The sequence below is a fragment of the Seriola dumerili genome, unplaced genomic scaffold, assembly GCF_002260705.1.
Source record: "Seriola dumerili isolate Sdu_G_001 unplaced genomic scaffold, Sdu_1.0 BDQW01000258.1, whole genome shotgun sequence".
Taxonomy (NCBI): Eukaryota; Metazoa; Chordata; class Actinopteri; order Carangiformes; family Carangidae; genus Seriola; species Seriola dumerili.
The window spans coordinates 1,540,886-1,560,519 of record NW_019174513.1 but is presented as its reverse complement, the minus strand read 5'-3'; the positions used below and the strand labels follow the sequence as shown (position 1 = coordinate 1,560,519).

At 40.4% G+C, this 19,634-nt stretch overlaps 2 protein-coding genes across 4 annotated transcripts; both read left to right on the top strand.

The window, feature by feature from the left end:
• Positions 1-906: 906 nt before the first annotated feature.
• On the top strand, positions 907-5,418 carry LOC111230185 (coiled-coil domain-containing protein 106-like). Of its 2 annotated transcripts, XM_022756808.1 has the most exons (8): positions 907-993; positions 1,493-1,562; positions 1,655-1,753; positions 1,845-2,066; positions 2,208-2,264; positions 2,416-2,697; positions 2,822-2,989; positions 3,085-5,418. In XM_022756808.1, exons 2-8 carry the CDS (start codon positions 1,493-1,495, stop codon positions 3,399-3,401), a joined length of 1,215 nt encoding a protein of 404 aa, XP_022612529.1. In that variant the 5' UTR covers positions 907-993; the 3' UTR covers positions 3,402-5,418. The 2 variants fall into 2 exon arrangements, with proteins under 2 accessions (XP_022612529.1, XP_022612530.1); XM_022756809.1 differs by lacking the exon at positions 1,493-1,562 and having other exon boundaries at positions 927-993.
• A 717-nt stretch (positions 5,419-6,135) lies between these two features.
• LOC111230140 (splicing factor U2AF 65 kDa subunit) lies at positions 6,136-13,999 on the top strand. Of its 2 annotated transcripts, none has more exons than XM_022756742.1 (12): positions 6,136-6,716; positions 7,618-7,759; positions 9,986-10,021; positions 10,354-10,457; positions 10,613-10,764; positions 10,938-11,054; positions 11,165-11,303; positions 11,444-11,523; positions 11,742-11,864; positions 12,388-12,474; positions 13,458-13,706; positions 13,845-13,999. In XM_022756742.1, the coding sequence occupies exons 1-12, from the start codon at positions 6,668-6,670 to the stop codon at positions 13,977-13,979; spliced, it is 1,413 nt and encodes a 470-aa protein (XP_022612463.1). In that variant the 5' UTR covers positions 6,136-6,667; the 3' UTR covers positions 13,980-13,999. The 2 variants fall into 2 exon arrangements, with proteins under 2 accessions (XP_022612463.1, XP_022612462.1); XM_022756741.1 differs by having other exon boundaries at positions 11,165-11,321.
• Positions 14,000-19,634: the final 5,635 nt, after the last annotated feature.

Genomic DNA, 19,634 nt, shown 5'->3' with positions numbered 1-19,634 from the left:
CACTGAAGAAGAAAGGGGAAGATGTTATATGGAAATGTCACCTTGAGTTTAGGACGTTTCAATTCGTATCAAATATCTTCAGACTCCACAATAAAAAGAAAAAACATTATAAACTAATAAATGGAAATTATCAAATAAAAAGTTATATAGGCCAATAGCATTTTCTTTCTACACCCAAAGCACACATAAAGTGATTTTTAAAATAACTTGAAACTATTTTCAATACTGGTTTCTGTTTTCTTACACAGTCAACAGTAAAAACAGGTGCCACACCTGTCGCGTGCTAAACCTTTTCTCTATGCAGACTAAAAACAAGGCAGCAAAGTTTACATATTTACGAATTCATTTTTAGTGAGAACAAAATCGCCAAAAATACTTACCTTTACGTCACCAGTTTGCTGAATATACAAAATTTAAAGGTGTTTACAATGGAAACCGTGTGTTTTGAGTCTTCCGGATCTGCTCTATGAGAAGCCAGCAGTCGGCACTGAAACCTGACACCTCGTCACCTGTTCTACCTGTCCTGCAGTTTTACTGGTGTCCTGATGTCACAGCTGATAGTGGACAATGTTTCATTGTTGCCTCAGTGCATATTTTGTCTTAGCAGATTAGTTTAATGCTAATGTTATTTATCAAATATTTGAAAACTGTCCCTGAATATGTAAGTTTACTCCTCCCAAAATGATTTTTAAATATATATTATCATACATGCACTTTAAAAAGCCTCGTCGCTCAAAATACTGTCACAAGCTACGGAAAAACTTCACAATGAAAGCCTCTGCAGTACTTATTTTTCAATCAGTACCGTTTACCAAGGACGTTCATTAATTTTATTACATCCGGAAATGACGCAAGAGAGTGTTAAAAAAATAAAAGAGCGATAATTGTTATTGTTAGCTTGTTAGCTAGCAGATGAACTCGAGAAATGGAGATATGACAGAGTAATAACGACTTATTACATGTACACGATTAAGTTATTACAAACGTAAAGTGGTATGTACCAATTTCTGCAGAATATATTTGTAGCATAGAGATTCTGGTAATGTCTGAGTGACGGTATTAAACAATGGAGTGTATAGAAAGAAGGGGATTGTAATTTTATATTCGCAGCTACATTTTTGCTAACATTACATGAGGCTAACATAGTGTGGAGCTAATCTCGCATTCTACTGAGGACATTACCAGGCCGCTACAAACTTGTATTTCAGTAACACATCCCGTTTAACTGCTTCAGTTTATACGTGCATGACCGGAGCGTCACATAATAAAATTAGCTTTGGTTTGCTGGCTGTCTGTGGATGCCTAAAGTACGACAGTCCACGTTATGAAAGCCTACCGATGACCTGTGCCTGTGCCTACATAAGCATAATATATTTGTGTGACGAAGTCTCTACAGTGCATTAGTGTGAAATGTCCCTGTTGGTTCACATGCGTAGCCTGATGACATTTCTTTAAAACCGTAAACTAATCTAACATTTGTCTGGGCTATGAGATGGAGGACGGAAACAGGACTGATGCTGCTTCCACATCCAAGAGCCACGCAGGCTCACTCCACCTGCAGAGTAAGATTTTAAAAGCTCCGAGTAATGGTATTATTGTCCTGCCTTTAGGTCAAGCTCAACAATTCCTTGCTATGCATATTTTCTCTTCTCAGCTCCAAAAAACGAGGATGCTTATGAAATTGCCATCCCCTATGAGGAGAGCAACTTTGAGCAGCAAGGCTTTTTCAACCAGAGTGATCAGAATTTTGATGGTGAGTGACAGGATCAATGTATTTACATCTGGTTCACACAAAGTTTCTTAATAATAGCTCTGATTTCCCAAACTATCCTATTTGTCCTTAGATTCACCCCCATCAGCTGGCCCGTCTCCAGTCAACAACTCATACATGGTGATCACCAACCTGCGGACCCAGCTACAGATCTCTCTGGAGAAAAACTCTTGGCTGCAGAAAAGAATTGAGGACCTGGAAGAGGAGAGGGACTTCCTCCGATGCCAGCTCGACCGCTTCATCTTTTCCACAAAGAGCCAGGGACAGGAGCAGAGTCAGAGCCAGTATAGTAACGGTGAGGACAGGGGACAGGTGTGAGATGATAACCTATCCAACAAAAATTTGAGAGGTGGCTGATTCGAAACAGAACTCTTGCAAGGCAAGTCTTTCAGAATGGAAAACAAATTTTTACCTTTTGGCATTTGGCTCTCTCTAGGTTATGAGTCCAGACGCTTCAACTGGAGGGCAAGAAGAGAGGAAGATCGTTCTGCTGGTAAAAACAAATATTCGTGCACTTACTGTTAAATCAAGCTTCCCGGCCATGGTTAGATATGGTTGTACTCTAGTATGGCCTATTTATTGTTTATTAAGTCTATGAAGCTCATTGCAGAGTCTCAATTTTTATGGCTGCCTTCTCTTTACAGAGCAACAGAAGTCAGATGCACAGCATTTCCCGTCACGTCAGTTTATCCAGCGAAGGCCTGGTCCTCCAACTATGGTGCCTTCCAAAAACCATGTGTCCAGTCCACTAACCAATCAGCTTGCCTCTATGAATGCTTTGTTCAACTCTACACAATCCCAGGCCCTATTGCAAGGCCATAGTCATAGTACTCCCAGTACCACAGCCAGCGGCAGCAGTGGCAACAGCAACAGTGCTACAAGGTCATCCATGAATGAAATGAGTGGACATGCCAACATAGGTCCAGGTAATATGAATCAAATGGCATAAAGCTCTGTATCACCCTAATTAATCTAATAAAATCAATGTTTTATACATGTGGCTTTTACTGACTGGTTTTGGTTATGGAGATAATTTTTTTGTTTTATCAGATTCCCTTTCACTCCTGGGAGAATCTGACGACTACTTGGAGCAGGACGGCTACCTTGAGGAGGAAGAAATGATATCAGGGGAAGATGTAATGTCAGACACCATTAACAGCAATAGACACCAGTTAAAGAGAAGGCGAGTCTTCCGAGTCCCTAGAGAGCGGCAGAGAGGTATGTGACATAATTCAACATTTCAGTGTCATTATTTACCATAATCTGTTATGAGGCTGCTGTAGCTAAGTCTCTTGCTCACACTTATTCTTCAGTAAAAGATGCTGCTGGAGTGCTGTTTCGCTACAAGAAAATCCTGCTTACATACCAGCGTCTGAAAAATATGTCCAAAGCCTTCCAAATCCATGGTGTGGACCGCAACACAGTGGCTTCCACCACACCCATTGCTGAATTGCTGCTAGTTGCCCCAGAGAAGGTGGCGGAGGTGGGTGAGTTTGACCCATCCAAAGAGAAGCTGCTGGACTACGCCCGGCGCTGCTACACTGCCCTCGATGAGGAGACACTCAGCAGGGTGCAGGCGCTAAAGAAGAATAACCTGCTCTTGCCCATCTCCTACAGGTTCAGACACTGAGGGGAGAAAGAGCAAGGGATAGGAAGTGTCTCTAGAAAACAGATGGAGTTGGTGGTTGATAGAGGAAAGGAGAGGAGAAGCAACTGGGTTCTGCTGCAGCAGGCCAGCTCACCTCCGAGGAACAGAGATCTCCAGAGGGAAGAGGAATTATTTTACCAACTCAGCATCGTGGATATGACCATGTAGGCTGCAGCTGAGATCTTTACTTTTCAGACAAACAAACTTTTCACGTCTCACTTTTATTATAAATACTGAACAGGTGTATCTCGTTTCTTTGACAAATCCTCACCATTGTTCCAGTGATTTTGAGGATGTGGGAGTGCCTGCTGCAGCCCGAAAGGGAAAGAAACATGGTTTTTATTTCTCAAAGATCAAAATAGCATGTCTGTGTGATTCAGACTTTGTGAACAAGAATGTGTCTTCACTGTTATAGAGGAGATTGCTTTTCTGCGCTACATAAATGAGTGCAACCAACATTGCTCTTACACATTTCAGCGTTTAGGTTTGCAGAGACACACAGACATTTTCTTTACTGTAGAACTGAATCAGTTTGAGGCCTGGAGTTCATAAACTGATTGTCTAGATCATTTCAGCTCTTGGCAGCCTAAGTGATTTATAAGCAAAGCAGTTTTTTATCACTTTACTTGTGTGCAATTTTGACACAGTCCTAAAAACATGGTAATCACAGTGTCTGTGTATGTTAAAATGATGCTGCACTCCATAGATTTTGCCATAGTTTTAAGACTTTGTCACCAATTCTTTATCTTTATATTGCTCAATGTGTCTTTTTTCTGTCATTTTTTGGCATTTCCATTATTTTATCAATCTTTTTCACTTGCCTTAATGCAATTTTTGTGATTTCCTTGCGTTAGAGATGTCTTCAACTGTTCTGTGTCACTTTCACTATCTGAACACCCACTACATTAGAATCTGGGAGTTTTTTGAGTTCTCATTTTCTTTCCATTTCTCCAGTCTTAAAATAGGTGTGATCTTTAACTGACTATAGTAAAGACTAGTCTGAGACAAATGCATTTTTGAAAGTACCACACTTCTGGCAACAGGAGCCACTAAATTGTATTTAAGAGTCAAAAACAGACACAAATGTTGGTGATATTGTATGTGTTTGCGTCTTAATAATAAGGCCACCTGTTGGTCTTGGGCTCAGTTTTAACAACAGTACTGCTGCATTACTCTGTTGTTCCACTAGACATTGTACCAACCTGTTTTGTAATTATCTGCACTAAATACACTAAATGTCACTTCTTATGCTTCTGGTACTGAGGCTCTTGAAATGCTTTTGTGACAGTAAAACCTTTTTGTAAAATACGGTACAGAGAATTTACACTTATTATTACTAAAATGACTATTTGTGTAACTTTTGGTTCCTTGCAGAAAAATTGTGGATATTAATCATACAAACAGTTTTATTGTGTGAGTAACAGCTAAAGCAGCTAGCTTGTGCACACAGAGGATCTATTATTGCTTCCCAGTGTCTCACCAAAAGTGCATGTGAAAAGAGCTCTTTGATGATCCATAGCTTATAGAGGTCTTGTCAAAATTCATAATTTTCAAAGTGGCAGACAAGTTGATTATATTGTATGATAATGTGTGGTGTTTACGCCAGTACAGTGAAATGATAAGATCTCATATATCAAAACAGATGAGGTTACAATGGAATAAAATCACTTCAATTTTCATACCTTAATAGACAATTTTCCTAAAAGTAAACAGACGGGTACTCCAATTTGTATGTAAGGTGCAGTGCAACTGCTAAACAGACCTTGCAAAATCATACCAGGGTGCAGTGTTTTAAAAAATAATCTGTTTGTCTCATTTTTATGTCTCATTTATATGTATATTGAGGGAAATGTGTATCTCACTACATGCCAATTATAGTGAAACCCAAATGTCATGAATGCATTTGATTTCTTACAAAAATGGAGATTTATTAATCTGTAAAATCCAATATCACCACTCACTGAAAACAAATGTGTATGATTCACAGACAGTACTGTTAACACAGAAATGTAATTAAAACATTTGATTTCTTACAAATATTGTTCATTTCTTATTCTGTTCTATCCATTATGATACCACAGTGGCTATTTTCACTTTGCCAAAATCAGTCCTGCTTTGATCAAGGTGCAAGGTGAAGAACAACAATGGACATTCATCATATGGAGTTGGTAATCTGATGAGATTTTGGTGTGCATTTCTGTATGAATTTGCATAATTATCAGGTAAAATTTATTTTTTTTAAATGGAGATCATGGCTTTAATGCAATTTAACTGCCCCTTGTTGTAGTATGTTTTAACCTCCTGTGGAGAAGTGTGGCAGACATTTTTTTCTTCCAAACATCAGAAACTATATTATGCAGCAGATGTCTTTCAACTAAAAGAACTGTATCCTTGGAGGAACATTGAATGGGACATTTATGATATAAAGTGGATGTTAACAATTTTAGTTAATTTTTTTCTGCTTGTGTTTACGTTATTGATTTATTTTCTTTTTTAAAACATTTATTCCCTGTCTTGTCTCGAAAACCTCACTGTCGACCTAATAGATAAAACTTTGATCCCACTTCAGGCGCCGTATCTTTAACAGACGTTAATGAAACATAACTTAGTGGGATAAAGAATAAGGAATGCGCACAAATATATTTTTTCCTTCTCCTCGGCTATGAAGCGTTTCTACTCACCGGAAACGTGTCATTCATCAACTTCCGGTGTCACGGGGTACCGGGGAGACGGAGCAAAAAAGCGGGCATACTGAAATCTTTATTGTTTTCGTCAGTCTTGAAACATTTGAAAGCGAATATATTTGGCTTATAAAGTCAAACGACTGCGCCTTGTGGGCCAGTGATCCCCTGGGATTTGCATTTGGCTTGGAAAAGACTCTCATTCATTCGGTTTTCGTACTCGCTAGCTGGCTAACGAGGCTCCACACCAGCAGGCCTGTTCTTCTGGACTTTGCTACAACCTAGTTAGCTAACGTTAGCAGGCTAACCCATGCGAACACGTTTTCTTTCTCAATGATTCCGCCAGTTACCTTGTAATATAATACCACGCCGCGAATGTGAGTGCTGGTTAACAATTTTCGGTAATTCCGTTGTTAAGTAGGCTGCTAGTTGAAGCTAACTTACTTGAGCTGCATCAGCGAGGCGCTTGTTTTTAAAAGTGTTGTTCACTTTGTTGCTAGCTTAAGCTAGCCACCGCCAACTGAACAACGCAGTCACTGAAAGCGCAGCAGCCTTTTGCTCACAGAGATGTCGGACTTCGACGAATTCGAAAGACAGCTCTCTGAAAACAAACAAGGTATGCGGACCACTTGCACGCCAGCAATTGAAAATGTGAAGTTGTGCTTATGATTGCAATCGCCGCTATCGGTTTAGCGAGACATGGATATGTCTATTTACTGGATCATTGTAAGCACGATAATTAGCCCTCAGCATTGAACCTTTTGATATGCGATCTGGCTCTTAAAGCTGTAACGGTGGATGTAAAAGCTGTAATATAATGCATTTTTTGTATCTGAATGTCTTTACGTTATTTAACTACGTAAAGGTAACTCGCATTGTTTCCTGAAGGCAGGGGCAGTCTATAACATGGTAGAGCTTCTGCCAGTACCAGCTGACTGAATAGTTGAGGCAGCTAGCATTCATTCTTTGCAGCTGTTGGGTCCAGTGAACATTTCCAGTGTTATTTACTATTGTCTCCAGCTTTCTGACACTAGATCTGGTAACGCCACCAACCATGGCTATTACCCTTATCCCACATTAATCTCTCTTTAACCTAGATTTGCGTTTACACGCAATACTTTGCACTTCGTGTTGGAGATGGTTAAATTACACGTTGTTATATTTTGAACCAATATTTCAAACTACATGCACTAGTTGTGTTTTGTCTCTAGTTCTCTATATTAATCCGTATGGTCACATTGCATTGATTGGTAAGGTCAAATGCTGTGGGCTTGTTAATGCATTGCTACCATATACTAGCTTTAGTATTACCATGTGCTGTAAAGTATGTTGGACAGTCGCTCATTTCCTTTCGAATTTCCATCCAAGGTCATTAATCTTTTGAGTTAAAGCTATGAGGATATTTCACTAATGCATATCCCTTAATTTTTTTTTATTGTTCATTTAGCAAGTTGTGTGTGTCATTGTATACCAATGTGTATACCATTTTGTAATGTCATTTAACACTTTTCCTGCAGCTGAACGGGACAAAGAGAACCGCCACCACCGTCGGTCCTCCTCCCGCAGCCGTAGCAGAGAGAGGAAAAGGAGGAGCAGAGACAGGGATAGACGCAGCAGGGACCGCCGTGGGGACAGTAAGGAGCGCAGGCACAGACGCAGGTTAGTACCTTTGTACAACTACACCCGGACCAGCAACCTTTGAAAATTCCTATGTCACATCATCATGTATCCCTCTCTGCTGGCCTTGCAGTTCATGTCATTACCACTGGGTTAATAGGAAGTGTTTCACTCGAGCACAAGAGACTGATAAGACCACATTTTGACCACATTAATTTAAGAAAGCTATTTTTTTTGGTTCAGAGGCTGTTTAGCAGTGCATTATATGACTCAGAGCAACCATGGGCCACAGAGATATACACGAGTATGAACACATTGTTGGAGTTTGGTGTTGCTCTGAGTGTGCACGCATACATGCTTTTTGCCACACCAGCATGTCTTCGCTACACCCTCGACTTGATCTTGGCATCTAACTGTTCGCCTACTGTACTGTAGGTGGCTGCAAATTCCAAACTCAAGAAAATGCACACAGGAAATGACATTGAAATCCATTAGCATTGATTAAAAAAAAAAAAAAAAAAAGACAAACTTAAGCACTCTACTTCTAAGGCAACTGCCATCATCTATTCATTTTGGGCAATAGAGCAATTTCACAAAACTTGAGAGCTGTCTGCATGAAGTTAAAAAATTGTGACTCTAAAGTCTATCTATTGATCACATTGACATATTTTGAATGACTTCAGGTGAGCTAGTTGGGCCCCTAGAATATAGCTACTGAAAACTGACTTCCCCTTAGCTAATGAAATATTATTCCCTTGAATATTATTTCACTAGCAGTTTGACTTTGATATAGCCTAATTTGGATAATGTTATTTATGTTCTCTGTTCCCAAGCCCTCTGTCACTTGTGCTAATGACATTGTACTAATCACGCCTCAAGCATAACATTGGGACATAGTTTTGAATACACACATTGACAGCTGCTGCAACTTTTTCTACATCCTTGATAGTTTAACAGAGAATATTAATACTTAATGGTTTTTTGAAGAATTTCAGACCCATTGTAGAATTATAAATCCCACTGATTGGTATTAATAGAATAGGGGGTGGATACATGACCAAAAATTTTGAAATGATGTTTCGGTGCCTGGTTCAGTCATGTTGGTCATTTTAAAGTGGCCATGCATGTGTCATCAGGGTAAATAGGCAAGCTGTGACCATGGTAACAACTGCATGACAACACAAACACAAACTCAGTGCTTTAGCTCACACTATCTGCGCCAGGTTTGGGCTGGGTTCAGACATAAAAACAGAATCCCCGTCCGGTTCGAGTTGGGCTCAGTTACTGCTCCCTTGGACTCAGGTTGGGTTCAAAGAGAAATATGCGGCCCGAGCTGCACTGTATAATAGCACCCCTTCGAGAAGAATTGGTTTGTCATTTTAGATTCTTTACATTTTCATTCTTGTGTCGCACAACGTCAGGTGTGACACATGCAGCCATACAGTATGTCTGTGATTGTCTCATGATGAGCCTGAGCTCCATTGTTAGATAGAATCTCTTTAAGGGTTGTGCTGTGAGAAAATTTTCATACAGGTGCGAGTTCTTCCCAGAACTCCGCCAACATCAGTGATAAGTGCCTACCAACTCCCTGACAAGCCTGACTGTTGTCAGGGAAAGGTGCTCACTTTTGGACATGTAACACCTGTGGGTCTTTGTGGATATGATTAGAAATGTTGGATAGCTTTTGAAATATGTGCTTATCAATACAATAGGTGTTGATGGTGAAATCTATGGATTCAATTTATACAAGATTGACTTTCAACAGTCAAAGCCACACATCCCTTTAACGACTGCTTCAGTACATTATTTCCAATACATAATGTTGTGAAGCTTGTCAACACTCTGCTGCTTGTTGGCTGTGAATGAATGTGAATACTGTTGCTCCTTGTCTCTCAGTGCTAATTTAAAAAAGTTCCCGTGGGTCACCCAGTGTGAGCCCTTGGCCAGAGGATGTAAAATTCGACCCCCCCCCCTTTGCAGCTGCTGAGTGTTTGTGAAATTGTCATTTCTGCTTTCATTGCATCATTAGTTGTTCTCAAATGGTATAATGGTATTGCATGTCAGCAGTGAGTCTCACTGAATGTGCTGGGTTGTCATCTGAACTTGAAAGGACTTTGTGCTTTGAGAAAAACAAGGATTGCCAAGGCTCCTGGTAGCTTTTCGATTTGGTGAGGGTCGTAGGAATTTGGATTCTATTTTTTTGAAGTGGAAATGTTGGTGAATGTCATGATTTGAGAGAAATGTGAAACCCTTCCAATGTCATTTCAGCTCACCATCCAGCTACCCCCAGGACAATGCTGGAAGGTAATACAGCAAACTAACACAAAGCTGGTTTGTGCATTATTGCAACAACTGCAAATTAATGGTCTTCCTCTGATTCTAAGTGCTATTGACTCATTGTGTAGATATCTACCTGGATTGGGTTTTCTATCCCTTTTTTCCCTTTACCATCACCTTTACAATGTTTTGATTGATGCAAGTCCCCACAAAAGTTGCTAGATTTTGCAGTATATATTTTTGAAGACATGACCCATCATCAAATCTAGTATTTTACTGCAGAGCTAATGACAGATATCTGTTTTTGCATTGATCATTCTACTTTTTTTCATTTTACCTGTCCTCTCTTCCTCCAACAGCCGCTCTCCACACCGTGAGAAGAAGAAGAAGGTGAAGAAGTACTGGGATGTCCCTCCACCTGGTTTTGAGCACATCACTCCCATGCAGTACAAAGCCATGCAAGGTAAAAAAATCCCATGTCTTTTGCTTATTTGATCCATTTTTAATATGCTTCCTGTCTTGTACTGCAGCCTACCCTACTGAAGTACACGGTTAGTGTAAAATATGTACATATAATTACATTGTTGAATGTTTCCTGTCTTTGGCTTTGCTCTCCAGCTGCAGGCCAGATCCCAGCCACAGCCCTCCTGCCGACCATGACTCCGGATGGCCTGGCTGTCACTCCCACCCCTGTACCTGTAGTGGGCAGCCAGATGACCCGGCAGGCCCGCAGGCTCTACGTGGGCAATATCCCCTTTGGTATCACAGAGGTGAGAAACAAGACAGTATTTTGGCTTTTGAATCCAAGGTTATGAAGACATCATAGTACCTTGTGTGTCTTTCATCATTGTTTGTTTTTTTTGTTTTGTTTTGTTTTTTTTTTTTTATAATTTCACCATTAATTAAAATTGTTTTCTTAATTTCCTCTCTCTCTTCTCTGTAGGAGTCCATGATGGACTTCTTCAATGCCCAGATGCGTTTGGGTGGTCTTACTCAGGCCCCTGGAAACCCTGTCCTTGCAGTACAGATCAACCAGGATAAGAATTTTGCCTTCCTTGAGGTTAGAGAATCCCCTCATAAACATGTCATTTGTTCTCCCTAGGTGTATCGATCTCTGTTTCAAAGAACAGTTTTGAAATGAATCACCTATATATATTTTTTTCTGTGTAGTTCCGTTCTGTGGATGAAACAACACAGGCCATGGCCTTTGATGGCATCATCTTTCAAGGCCAGAGTCTCAAGATTCGCCGTCCCCATGATTACCAGCCCCTGCCGGGCATGAGCGAGAACCCCAGTGTATATGTGCCTGGTACACAGACAATTAATGGTTTTTAACCCTAAGTACTTGTTGCATAATTCATAAGTAATCAGTAATTCATTCTTTACAGGAGCTTGCTCTCTGTTCTTCTCTGCTTACGTTTCTGCCTGTTGTCCTTGTGTCTCATGTAGGTGTGGTGTCCACAGTGGTGCCCGACTCGGCTCACAAGCTCTTCATTGGCGGCTTGCCCAACTACCTGAATGACGACCAGGTCAGTATTGATCCACACGTGCACTATTTAGGAAAAGTGACAGTAAAACATTAAAAGGGACATAATAAGATAGAAAGGTCTTTAAATCTTGCAGTCATAAAGTTGTGTCAATACTACACTTTGAACTGTGTTATTCACATGATGGGAATGTTTTGAGTTAGTGGAAGTTTTTGGAAACCACCGAACTTTCAGTGACTTTTCCGTATCCTGTATCTCAGGTGAAGGAGCTGTTGACGTCATTTGGCCCCCTGAAGGCCTTCAACCTGGTGAAGGACAGTGCCACAGGCTTATCTAAAGGATATGCCTTCTGTGAATATGTTGATGTCAACCTTAATGACCAGGTAAGCAGTGCAACCGAAAAAACATGTCAACAGGATATTTTTATGCCTCCCTGCCGGTGACAGCCAAGCCGGGGGCATTATGTTATGGAGTTGTCCGTCCGTCTGTCTTTCCCATTCACATGAATGTGATATCTCAGTAACGCCTTGAGGGAATTTCTTCAAATTTGGCACAAACATTTACTTGGACTCAAGGATGAACCGATTAGATTTTGGTGATCAAAGGTCAAGGTCACTGTGACCTCACAAAACATGTTTTTGGCCATAATTCAAGAATTCATATGCTAATTATTATGAAACTTAAGACAAATGGATAAAATAATGAAGTGATGCCATTTTATATTCACAAGGTCAAAGGTCAACTTCACTTTGGCAACATAACGTTCTGCAAAAACAGTTCCGGCCATTATTCAATGCAATTCAGGAACAGAAGGGGGAGATTATGACCTAATTTCACAAAATTGTCAAACTTCCACAGCTTTAATACATTTTGAGAGTATGATTTAAAACCTTGATATCATTACAGGCTATTGCTGGGCTGAACGGCATGCAGCTCGGAGACAAGAAGCTCCTGGTGCAAAGAGCCAGTGTGGGATCCAAGAACGCCACTCTGGTGAGTATCCAGGGGCTGGACAAATGACAGCAGGGTCGTGGGAGGCTAGATGCTCTTTTAGATTTCCTGAAATGGATAAAGATGGATAAAGATGAACTGCTGATCAGATCTACTGTAGCAATTTCTATTCTAGTCTTCAAACACCCTGATAACAAGTGTACAACTCTGAAGTAAGGTTAATTGTACATTTTAGTGCAAGAAAAGATTTGACAAACACATCAGGTATTGACTATTATGTAAACAGTCTGTGCCAGAGTTGTGTGTGGTTCCATGGCCTGAGCAGTATGCACAGCACTACACTAAAATTCATTCGATTTTATACCCACCAGTCTGACGGACATTTAAATTTGTATCCACTCGCTTTAAATAAGCAACAAGAGCCAAATTGGGCCACACACTAATTTTGTAGTCTTGGTGATTTCCATAATGCAGTAAATCTCCTGTTCACCTTAGTTTAATAAGTAATAATAGGGAAAAACTTTAATTGTTTTTCTGACTTTACAGAAAGCCTGCTATGTGTTCTCTTTACCGTGTAAGCTTAATGTTATTTATAGCTTCCATATATGTGTTTTTCTGATTCAGACAGATATGGTACATTATATCTGAACCAACAATGATACACGCTAAATAACAAATTATATCCAGAAATTAAAGCGGCCAAGAGCTCAATATAAAATCAGTTATTAAAAACCGTTTTTGGAAAGGTGAATTTTAAATGTTTCGTTCAGCTAAATTACAAAAAAACAAGGTTGTAGTTCCAATAGGTAAAAAAAAAAAAATAGAAAAGCATGTAGAAGTAAGTGAGAAAATGTTTTGTAGTCTATTTGTAGTCTAGCACTTTCTCAGCAGTCTACTGCAGTGTATGAAAATGATAAACATGACATGTCTTCTTTTTAACATCTGTTTTGGCTAATGTGGTCTACACAGATTGGCATTGTAGATCTCCTGTTGGTCATAAAACTTAAAGCAAACTGTCTTTTCAGACAAGCATGAACCAGACCCCAGTGACGCTGCAGGTGCCAGGTCTGAACAGCTCTGTGACTCAGATGGGAGGCCTGCCCACTGAGGTGCTGTGTCTGATGAACATGGTGGCCCCCGAGGAGCTGCTGGATGATGAGGAGTATGAAGAGATTGTGGAGGACGTCAGGGACGAGTGCAGCAAGTACGGCCAGGTCAAGAGCATTGAGATACCTCGACCTGTGGACGGCCTGGAAGTTCCTGGGACTGGCAAGGTATAGCATATCTGATTCAGTTATGAAAAATTTGATCTGTCTAAATGTAAATGATATGATAAACAATATTCTGATATTTCAAAACATTATTCTAATATGGTTATAATCTCTCTCTTTTTTTTTTTTTAACCACTCTAGATCTTTGTGGAGTTCACATCAGTTTTTGACTCCCAGAAGGCCATGCAGGGGCTGACAGGAAGGAAGTTTGCCAACAGGGTGGTGGTGACCAAATACTGCGACCCAGACGCTTATCACCGCCGGGACTTCTGGTAGAGGAGGCATGAAGAGAAGAGAGGGAGGGGAGGGAGGGAGGGAGGGGATGTGTACTGCCTATTTCCAAATCAGCCCCCCGATTGATTTGGTAGAGCTACATTTCAGGTAGATCTGAGAATATTAAGCATTTGACGAATGGCTTTGGTGACTTCCAATTTTTTCGTTTGAGATCTACATGAAATCTCCAGCAGTTAAAATGGATATTTGGAATTTGGACAGGAGAAGACTGGGGAGGGTTTGTATTCAGTCCGTAAGAGAGGGGGCTAGGTTTGGGTGGTAAGGGTGTAGCTGGGTGGGTGGGTGGGGTGTCAAAGATTTTTGAGAAATGTGTGTAATAATAGGTCCAGGGTGGGGTCAACAATTTTTATACTTTGTGAGACAGGGATGTCATTTTGGGTGGGAGGGGGGTGCCACACTTTAAGGTTTGTATTTAAATGGAGGTAGCCTGTTTTAAGTACATTAGGAAGGAGTTGCAGTAGGGAACTAACTGGACTATTGTGATTGGATGGAGAAAACAGGAGTGTTTATTTGTGAAAGGGAGATGTGGGGGAGATAGAGAGGAAGATGAGGGCAATTTGTTTGACCATCTAATGTAGATATATGGTAGCTGTAACATCCTCTTCAGTTTTGCCATCATCATGAGAAAGCCAAGGGGAGACTCTTCATTATTGGATTTTTTTTTTCTGTTTGGACATTTCCTCATGTTCCTTCATTTTCACCAGACTACTGCCCCCCTCAGGACGATTGTTAGAGAATCTGTTGTCTGATTGGACTCTATCTGAATGTCAACTGTAATTGTTCCGATACTGTGTGTAGCTTCTCTGATTTGAGCTGTAATATCGCCTTGTATTCAGGCTATAGAATAACATGAACTGCAGAAAAGAACATTTTCAATTATACCTATTCAATTGTTTTTCTTTTTTTCTCTCTCTTTTTTTTTTTTTTTTTATTTACTGTAACTTTTTCACGCCCATCTTTTGTGCACAGCTTTTTAACAGGTGAGATTGTTTTGTCTCGGCAGTTCAGTCCTGATTTAATTCAAGAGGAAATAAACAAAGAAAGACTAGGAGAAGCAAAGAGATTGGTTACTAATGGGGATTTATCTCTTCCTTACCAAAAAGCCTTAATGTTATTACACGTCAATTTGCTGAGGAAAAAAATTTGGCTTGCCCCTCTCTCAATGATGTCTCTATGTTCATAAATGTCACTATCTCGTGCTTAAGCCTTGCATTACCAGTTCTCATTCTTCCTTGTTTCCCTGCAGATTTGGGATGCAAGATGTGTTGGATACATGTGGGTTTTTTTGTGCGACATCTCATCTCTTTGACAAGACCAAATAAACATGTTACTGATACCCACGACTCATGTTGTGCTACAGAGTGAAACCAAAACTACGCAACAACACAACTACTCCCAGCCTGACTTGTTTTAAAAAAACAAAACAAAAAACAAAACATAAATTAATAGGCAATGGCTTTAATTAATTTAAGAGTTAAAGTACAGTAAACCTGCAGTGGCTTTTTTCAGAAATTTAATGGAAGCCTGCAGACAAAAGAATTCCTATCATGCACCTGACTAAATTTCAACAAATTTCACATTTTCCTGTTCAGATGTTATGATTTTATTATTTTATTGTTAGCCTGTGGGGATATTCACTAAATCTAAGGGGTAGCTGTCGGGATGTTCGAAACTGTCCGCGTGAACTTAAAATCTGCTTTTCTCTAATCTCCCTCATCTTCTGCCCTTGTTTCTCTGAGGACCACATGTTCACTCTGTATGGGCTTGAGACTCTGCTTTCATTTGATACTTTGGGTTGCTTAAGACAGCGATGAAGAGAGGTTGTGTCAGTGATAACACTTTTGAAATGTTACTCCTTACTTTCTGAAAATCTGCTTTTTCAGTGTCACTGTCATTTAATTTCTTTTTTTTTTCTCTGAAAAAAATGTGATTTCTTAAATGATTTAAAACCTAAAAACCACATCTAGTTTATAAAAGCAGAAACAGTCTTTCATTTGTCCAATTTGTTTTCAAATGTTGATTAAAAACTGAATTTACATGATGTCTATTTTTTTTCCTTTGGCTTCCTTTTTGTATTCACAACCACCAGAGTGCAGCACAGATTTATTCAACCAGCAAGTGATGACATTCACAGTTAATTATAGAGATAGAGATAGACTGGAGCCATGTCCAGGCATTTTCATTCAGTCAATGGCATAATTTATCAAGTCCTGTAGTTAATGGTAACGTCCAAACGATGGAGCTATTTTACAGTCACAAAAATGCTCTGCAACACAGAATGAAGAATACCTTTTTCACAACTAAATATTTTCTTCTTGGCATCCCAGTGGCTCCTTTATATCTGGAAAGTCAACTCACAGTTTATGATATTGATGACACACAAATATGTACTTTCAGTTATACAGTTCAAAGAGGGAAATCTTTTCAGGTTTAATTTTAAGACTAAGGCACAGATTTCCTCCCACTCAACCAGACCGCCATCTAATCTTTACCTTCCCAAACATCTGACAAGCAAAAGAACATTCTCAGTCAGATACAGGAGTCCAAACTTATTGAACTTTCTCATTTGGGTAAATGTGTGCCAAAATCAGACTGAGCATATTTAAAAAAAAAGACATGTCTTTTTTATATTTCTTTTATTCATATCATAACTGTGGATTTGGTTTTAAGGTAATCAGTAGAACCCTTTGTTCTTTTTCCAAGCAATGCACATTCAATTTCAGTATATATTTGTCATGTGCTTCATTCTAACTTGTGCAATTGAATAAAACTCATGTTTACATTATTTAGCAGGCAAATTTATCTAATTATGAATTGCTTGGGAAGTGTTTCTTTCTCTTGGTTGCAGCAGCATCTATGCTGCCTGTGTTAAAATCCACACAGAAATCAAGTGAGGGTATGTTGTCTGTTTCTTTCATATTTCACTTAGTCCCCATGAGTACATACATATGTCTTGCTCAGCATCAATAAATGCCATAAAGGCTGGAACCACCTGGGACCTATTCAACAGGGAGTTCCTGTAAAACAGTTACAAGAAAACAACAAATCTCTGACATGAAACAATGTCCTGTGTCAGCTCTATACTGCCCATCTCCATCTGCATCGCTGCACCCCACTGCACAAAACCCAGCAGTAGGGCCACTCATGCAGCACTCTCTGCTCTGTCGTTCCCCGAGGGTACAGATAAAACAGCAGCAGCTCTCCCAGGCAGCTGAAGCCACATCCACCAGAGGAAACATGAAAAACTGACCCTGCCTCCCTTATAGATCAGGACATTAAGGCTGCTTAACATGAGACCTATTGAATGTCATTAGCAGGCCTCCCCGGCCCGATGCTGCAGTGAAGACTGTAAATACCTCATCTCCCTCTAGTGGTGAATGTAAGACTCTGGCAATCGTCATTGTCATTCTGGGCAGTGCCTCCCCATTGATCTTCATTCAGAAAGATACAACACTGCAGCAGTGGGAGAGCGCAACATTGTCGGACGGATGCAGTACACTGTGTACATGTCCCGGTATACATTGAGCATATAGGAGTAGTGATGTCAAACACAGACAAACTGCACCTGCAATGAAGAACAGCGCTCAAACATGGAGACCTGTGCATAGTGTGTATACCTGTATATACTTTCTCATTTCCTGTTTGTCTGACACTATTAAAGACTAGAGATATTTTATGTTTTTGTTAAAATCAACAAATCCAATGAAAAAACCAAACCAACAATGTTAGTCCTCCTCTCAGTACTTTGTTTGTTTGTTTGTCTGTGGCTCTCGGCCCAAACCCTTAAATCTTTAAATACTGGCGATATGTGAAATATTTTATGTTAAATAGCTAAAATAAAAAAATAAAAAACCTAATTCAAAGTAACATCATTCAAACATCCTTCAAAGTGTGGGAAAAATCCACTCTAACTAGTATTTACAGCGGCAGAATGGAGCAATTGGGGTCAAGTGAAAATAAACCACTGTGCCCATGTTGTCCAGTGTGGCTCATTGGTGTGTTTTTAATAGTTTCCGCTTGAGGATGGAGAACTTCCACCCAGAGGAATCGCTACAGTGTATTCTGCTTTAGCTCCACAGGCAATACATGTTACTATAGGATCTATAAGTTAATTGTTGGTCCTTCCATGGGATTTGTAAAACAATAAGCATAATATAAGAAACCACTAGACTTATCCTTTAACTTACTCATATTCTCAGTCAACATTACTTAGCAGCATCATAGTAAGGAAACGATACAGCTGTGATGTGCACAAGTATGGCCAGTATGCGCATGGCTGCATACATGTGTGCAGTTCAGCGTGTTCAAGCATAAATCAGTACTGCTGACAGGGGCACTTGAGTGATGTGGAGACAAGATTCACATCAGCATACTGTAGATTATTGATGGCCTCAGACTGTGTGCGGACACTTTCTATCAATCTCACATGATGGAGGAGCAGAGATCGGCTGCATAATTAGAGGCAAAGTCAGTTTAATGAGTAGACACACATATGTGCATTAAGAAAAGATAGCTGTCCCCCAGATGAATCTGTTAATCACAGCTGTCATGTGACCAACATTGCTCCTTCCTCTGTGAGAAAGTCCATCTGCAAACTGCACCAAATTCAGCACCGTGACTTCACTGCAATCTCTCCAAAAAAAGAAGCAAGGGAACAGGGCTTGACTGTTTTGGACATTGTAGGTGTTTATTTTCCTGTCACAGCCTGCAGCCTGTTTTGTCCCTTTTGTCTGATTCTCTCCTGTTCTGTCTCTCCGTCCTCGACTCACTCTCAGTTTGTATCCCACCCCCTCCTCCCCTGAGCGTAGCTGGCTGCTGGGGTTGGCCTCTCTCTCGCTGTGCCACGTATGTAACCTAAACTGTGGAAGAGCCAAGCGGGGCTGGGCCACGAGAAAAGCTTTCCACAAAACCAGGCTGAGTCTTAAGTCTCTCTGGACCTTGTTCAGTGAGGAATGAAATGGGGCTGCACATTTTCATTTTCTCTCTGAACCGCTTCATTTTCAGCCTGTGTAGTCCATTTCTGCATCTACCTCCACATTACCTTTTTACTCCTTTCATCTTCTATCCCCATCTTTGTTTTCCTTTCTCCACATGTGTCCCTGTCTGCTGCTCTTTCCGCCTCCCCGTTTCACTTTCGCTCTCTGTCTCTATGTCAGATTTTCACTTTCCTCACAGTGTATTGTGTTGCTGTAAAATGCTGTCCTGTCCCCTCTCATATGAACACAGGCTCCTCCTTCAGCCTCACTTAATGTCATTAACAGGTGGCTTTCTAAAATAGACACAAACACATACACAAACAGCAAGGCTGTCACAGATACAGACATGTTTTTAATCATGCTGGCAGGCCTGTCGTCATGTGAGCGGACCACCCTGCAGCACCTTGGCTCACTGATTTAAGATTTCAAACATGCACATGGCATGAACGGGGTGCTGCTGTTGAGACTGAACATGAGTTGCAGGGGCGGGTGTGAGGGACACACACAAACACAAACACACACACAGACAACACAGACACGCATTTAATCATCAACAGTGTTAACCAACCAGGCTGCAGCCCCCTCCCCTGTTACACTCACTTTCCATAACTCTTACGTACCTCCTTCCCACCCCCTTTTCCCTCTCTCTCTCTGTCACTAA

What these genes read in the sequence shown, in the direction of transcription:
- LOC111230185 (XM_022756808.1), top strand. Translation starts at nt 1,493, where the DNA reads ATGGAGGACGGAAACAGGACTGATGCTGCTTCCACATCCAAGAGCCAC. An exon ending in TCAGAGCCAGTATAGTAACG is followed by an intron (nt 2,067 to 2,207) that starts GTGAGGACAGGG and finishes GGCTCTCTCTAG; the next exon opens with GTTATGAGTCCAGACGCTTC. An exon ending in ACATGCCAACATAGGTCCAG is followed by an intron (nt 2,698 to 2,821) that starts GTAATATGAATC and finishes TTGTTTTATCAG; the next exon opens with ATTCCCTTTCACTCCTGGGA.
- LOC111230140 (XM_022756741.1), top strand. Translation starts at nt 6,668, where the DNA reads ATGTCGGACTTCGACGAATTCGAAAGACAGCTCTCTGAAAACAAACAA. An exon ending in TCCCCTTTGGTATCACAGAG is followed by an intron (nt 10,765 to 10,937) that starts GTGAGAAACAAG and finishes TCTTCTCTGTAG; the next exon opens with GAGTCCATGATGGACTTCTT. An exon ending in ATGTCAACCTTAATGACCAG is followed by an intron (nt 11,865 to 12,387) that starts GTAAGCAGTGCA and finishes ATATCATTACAG; the next exon opens with GCTATTGCTGGGCTGAACGG.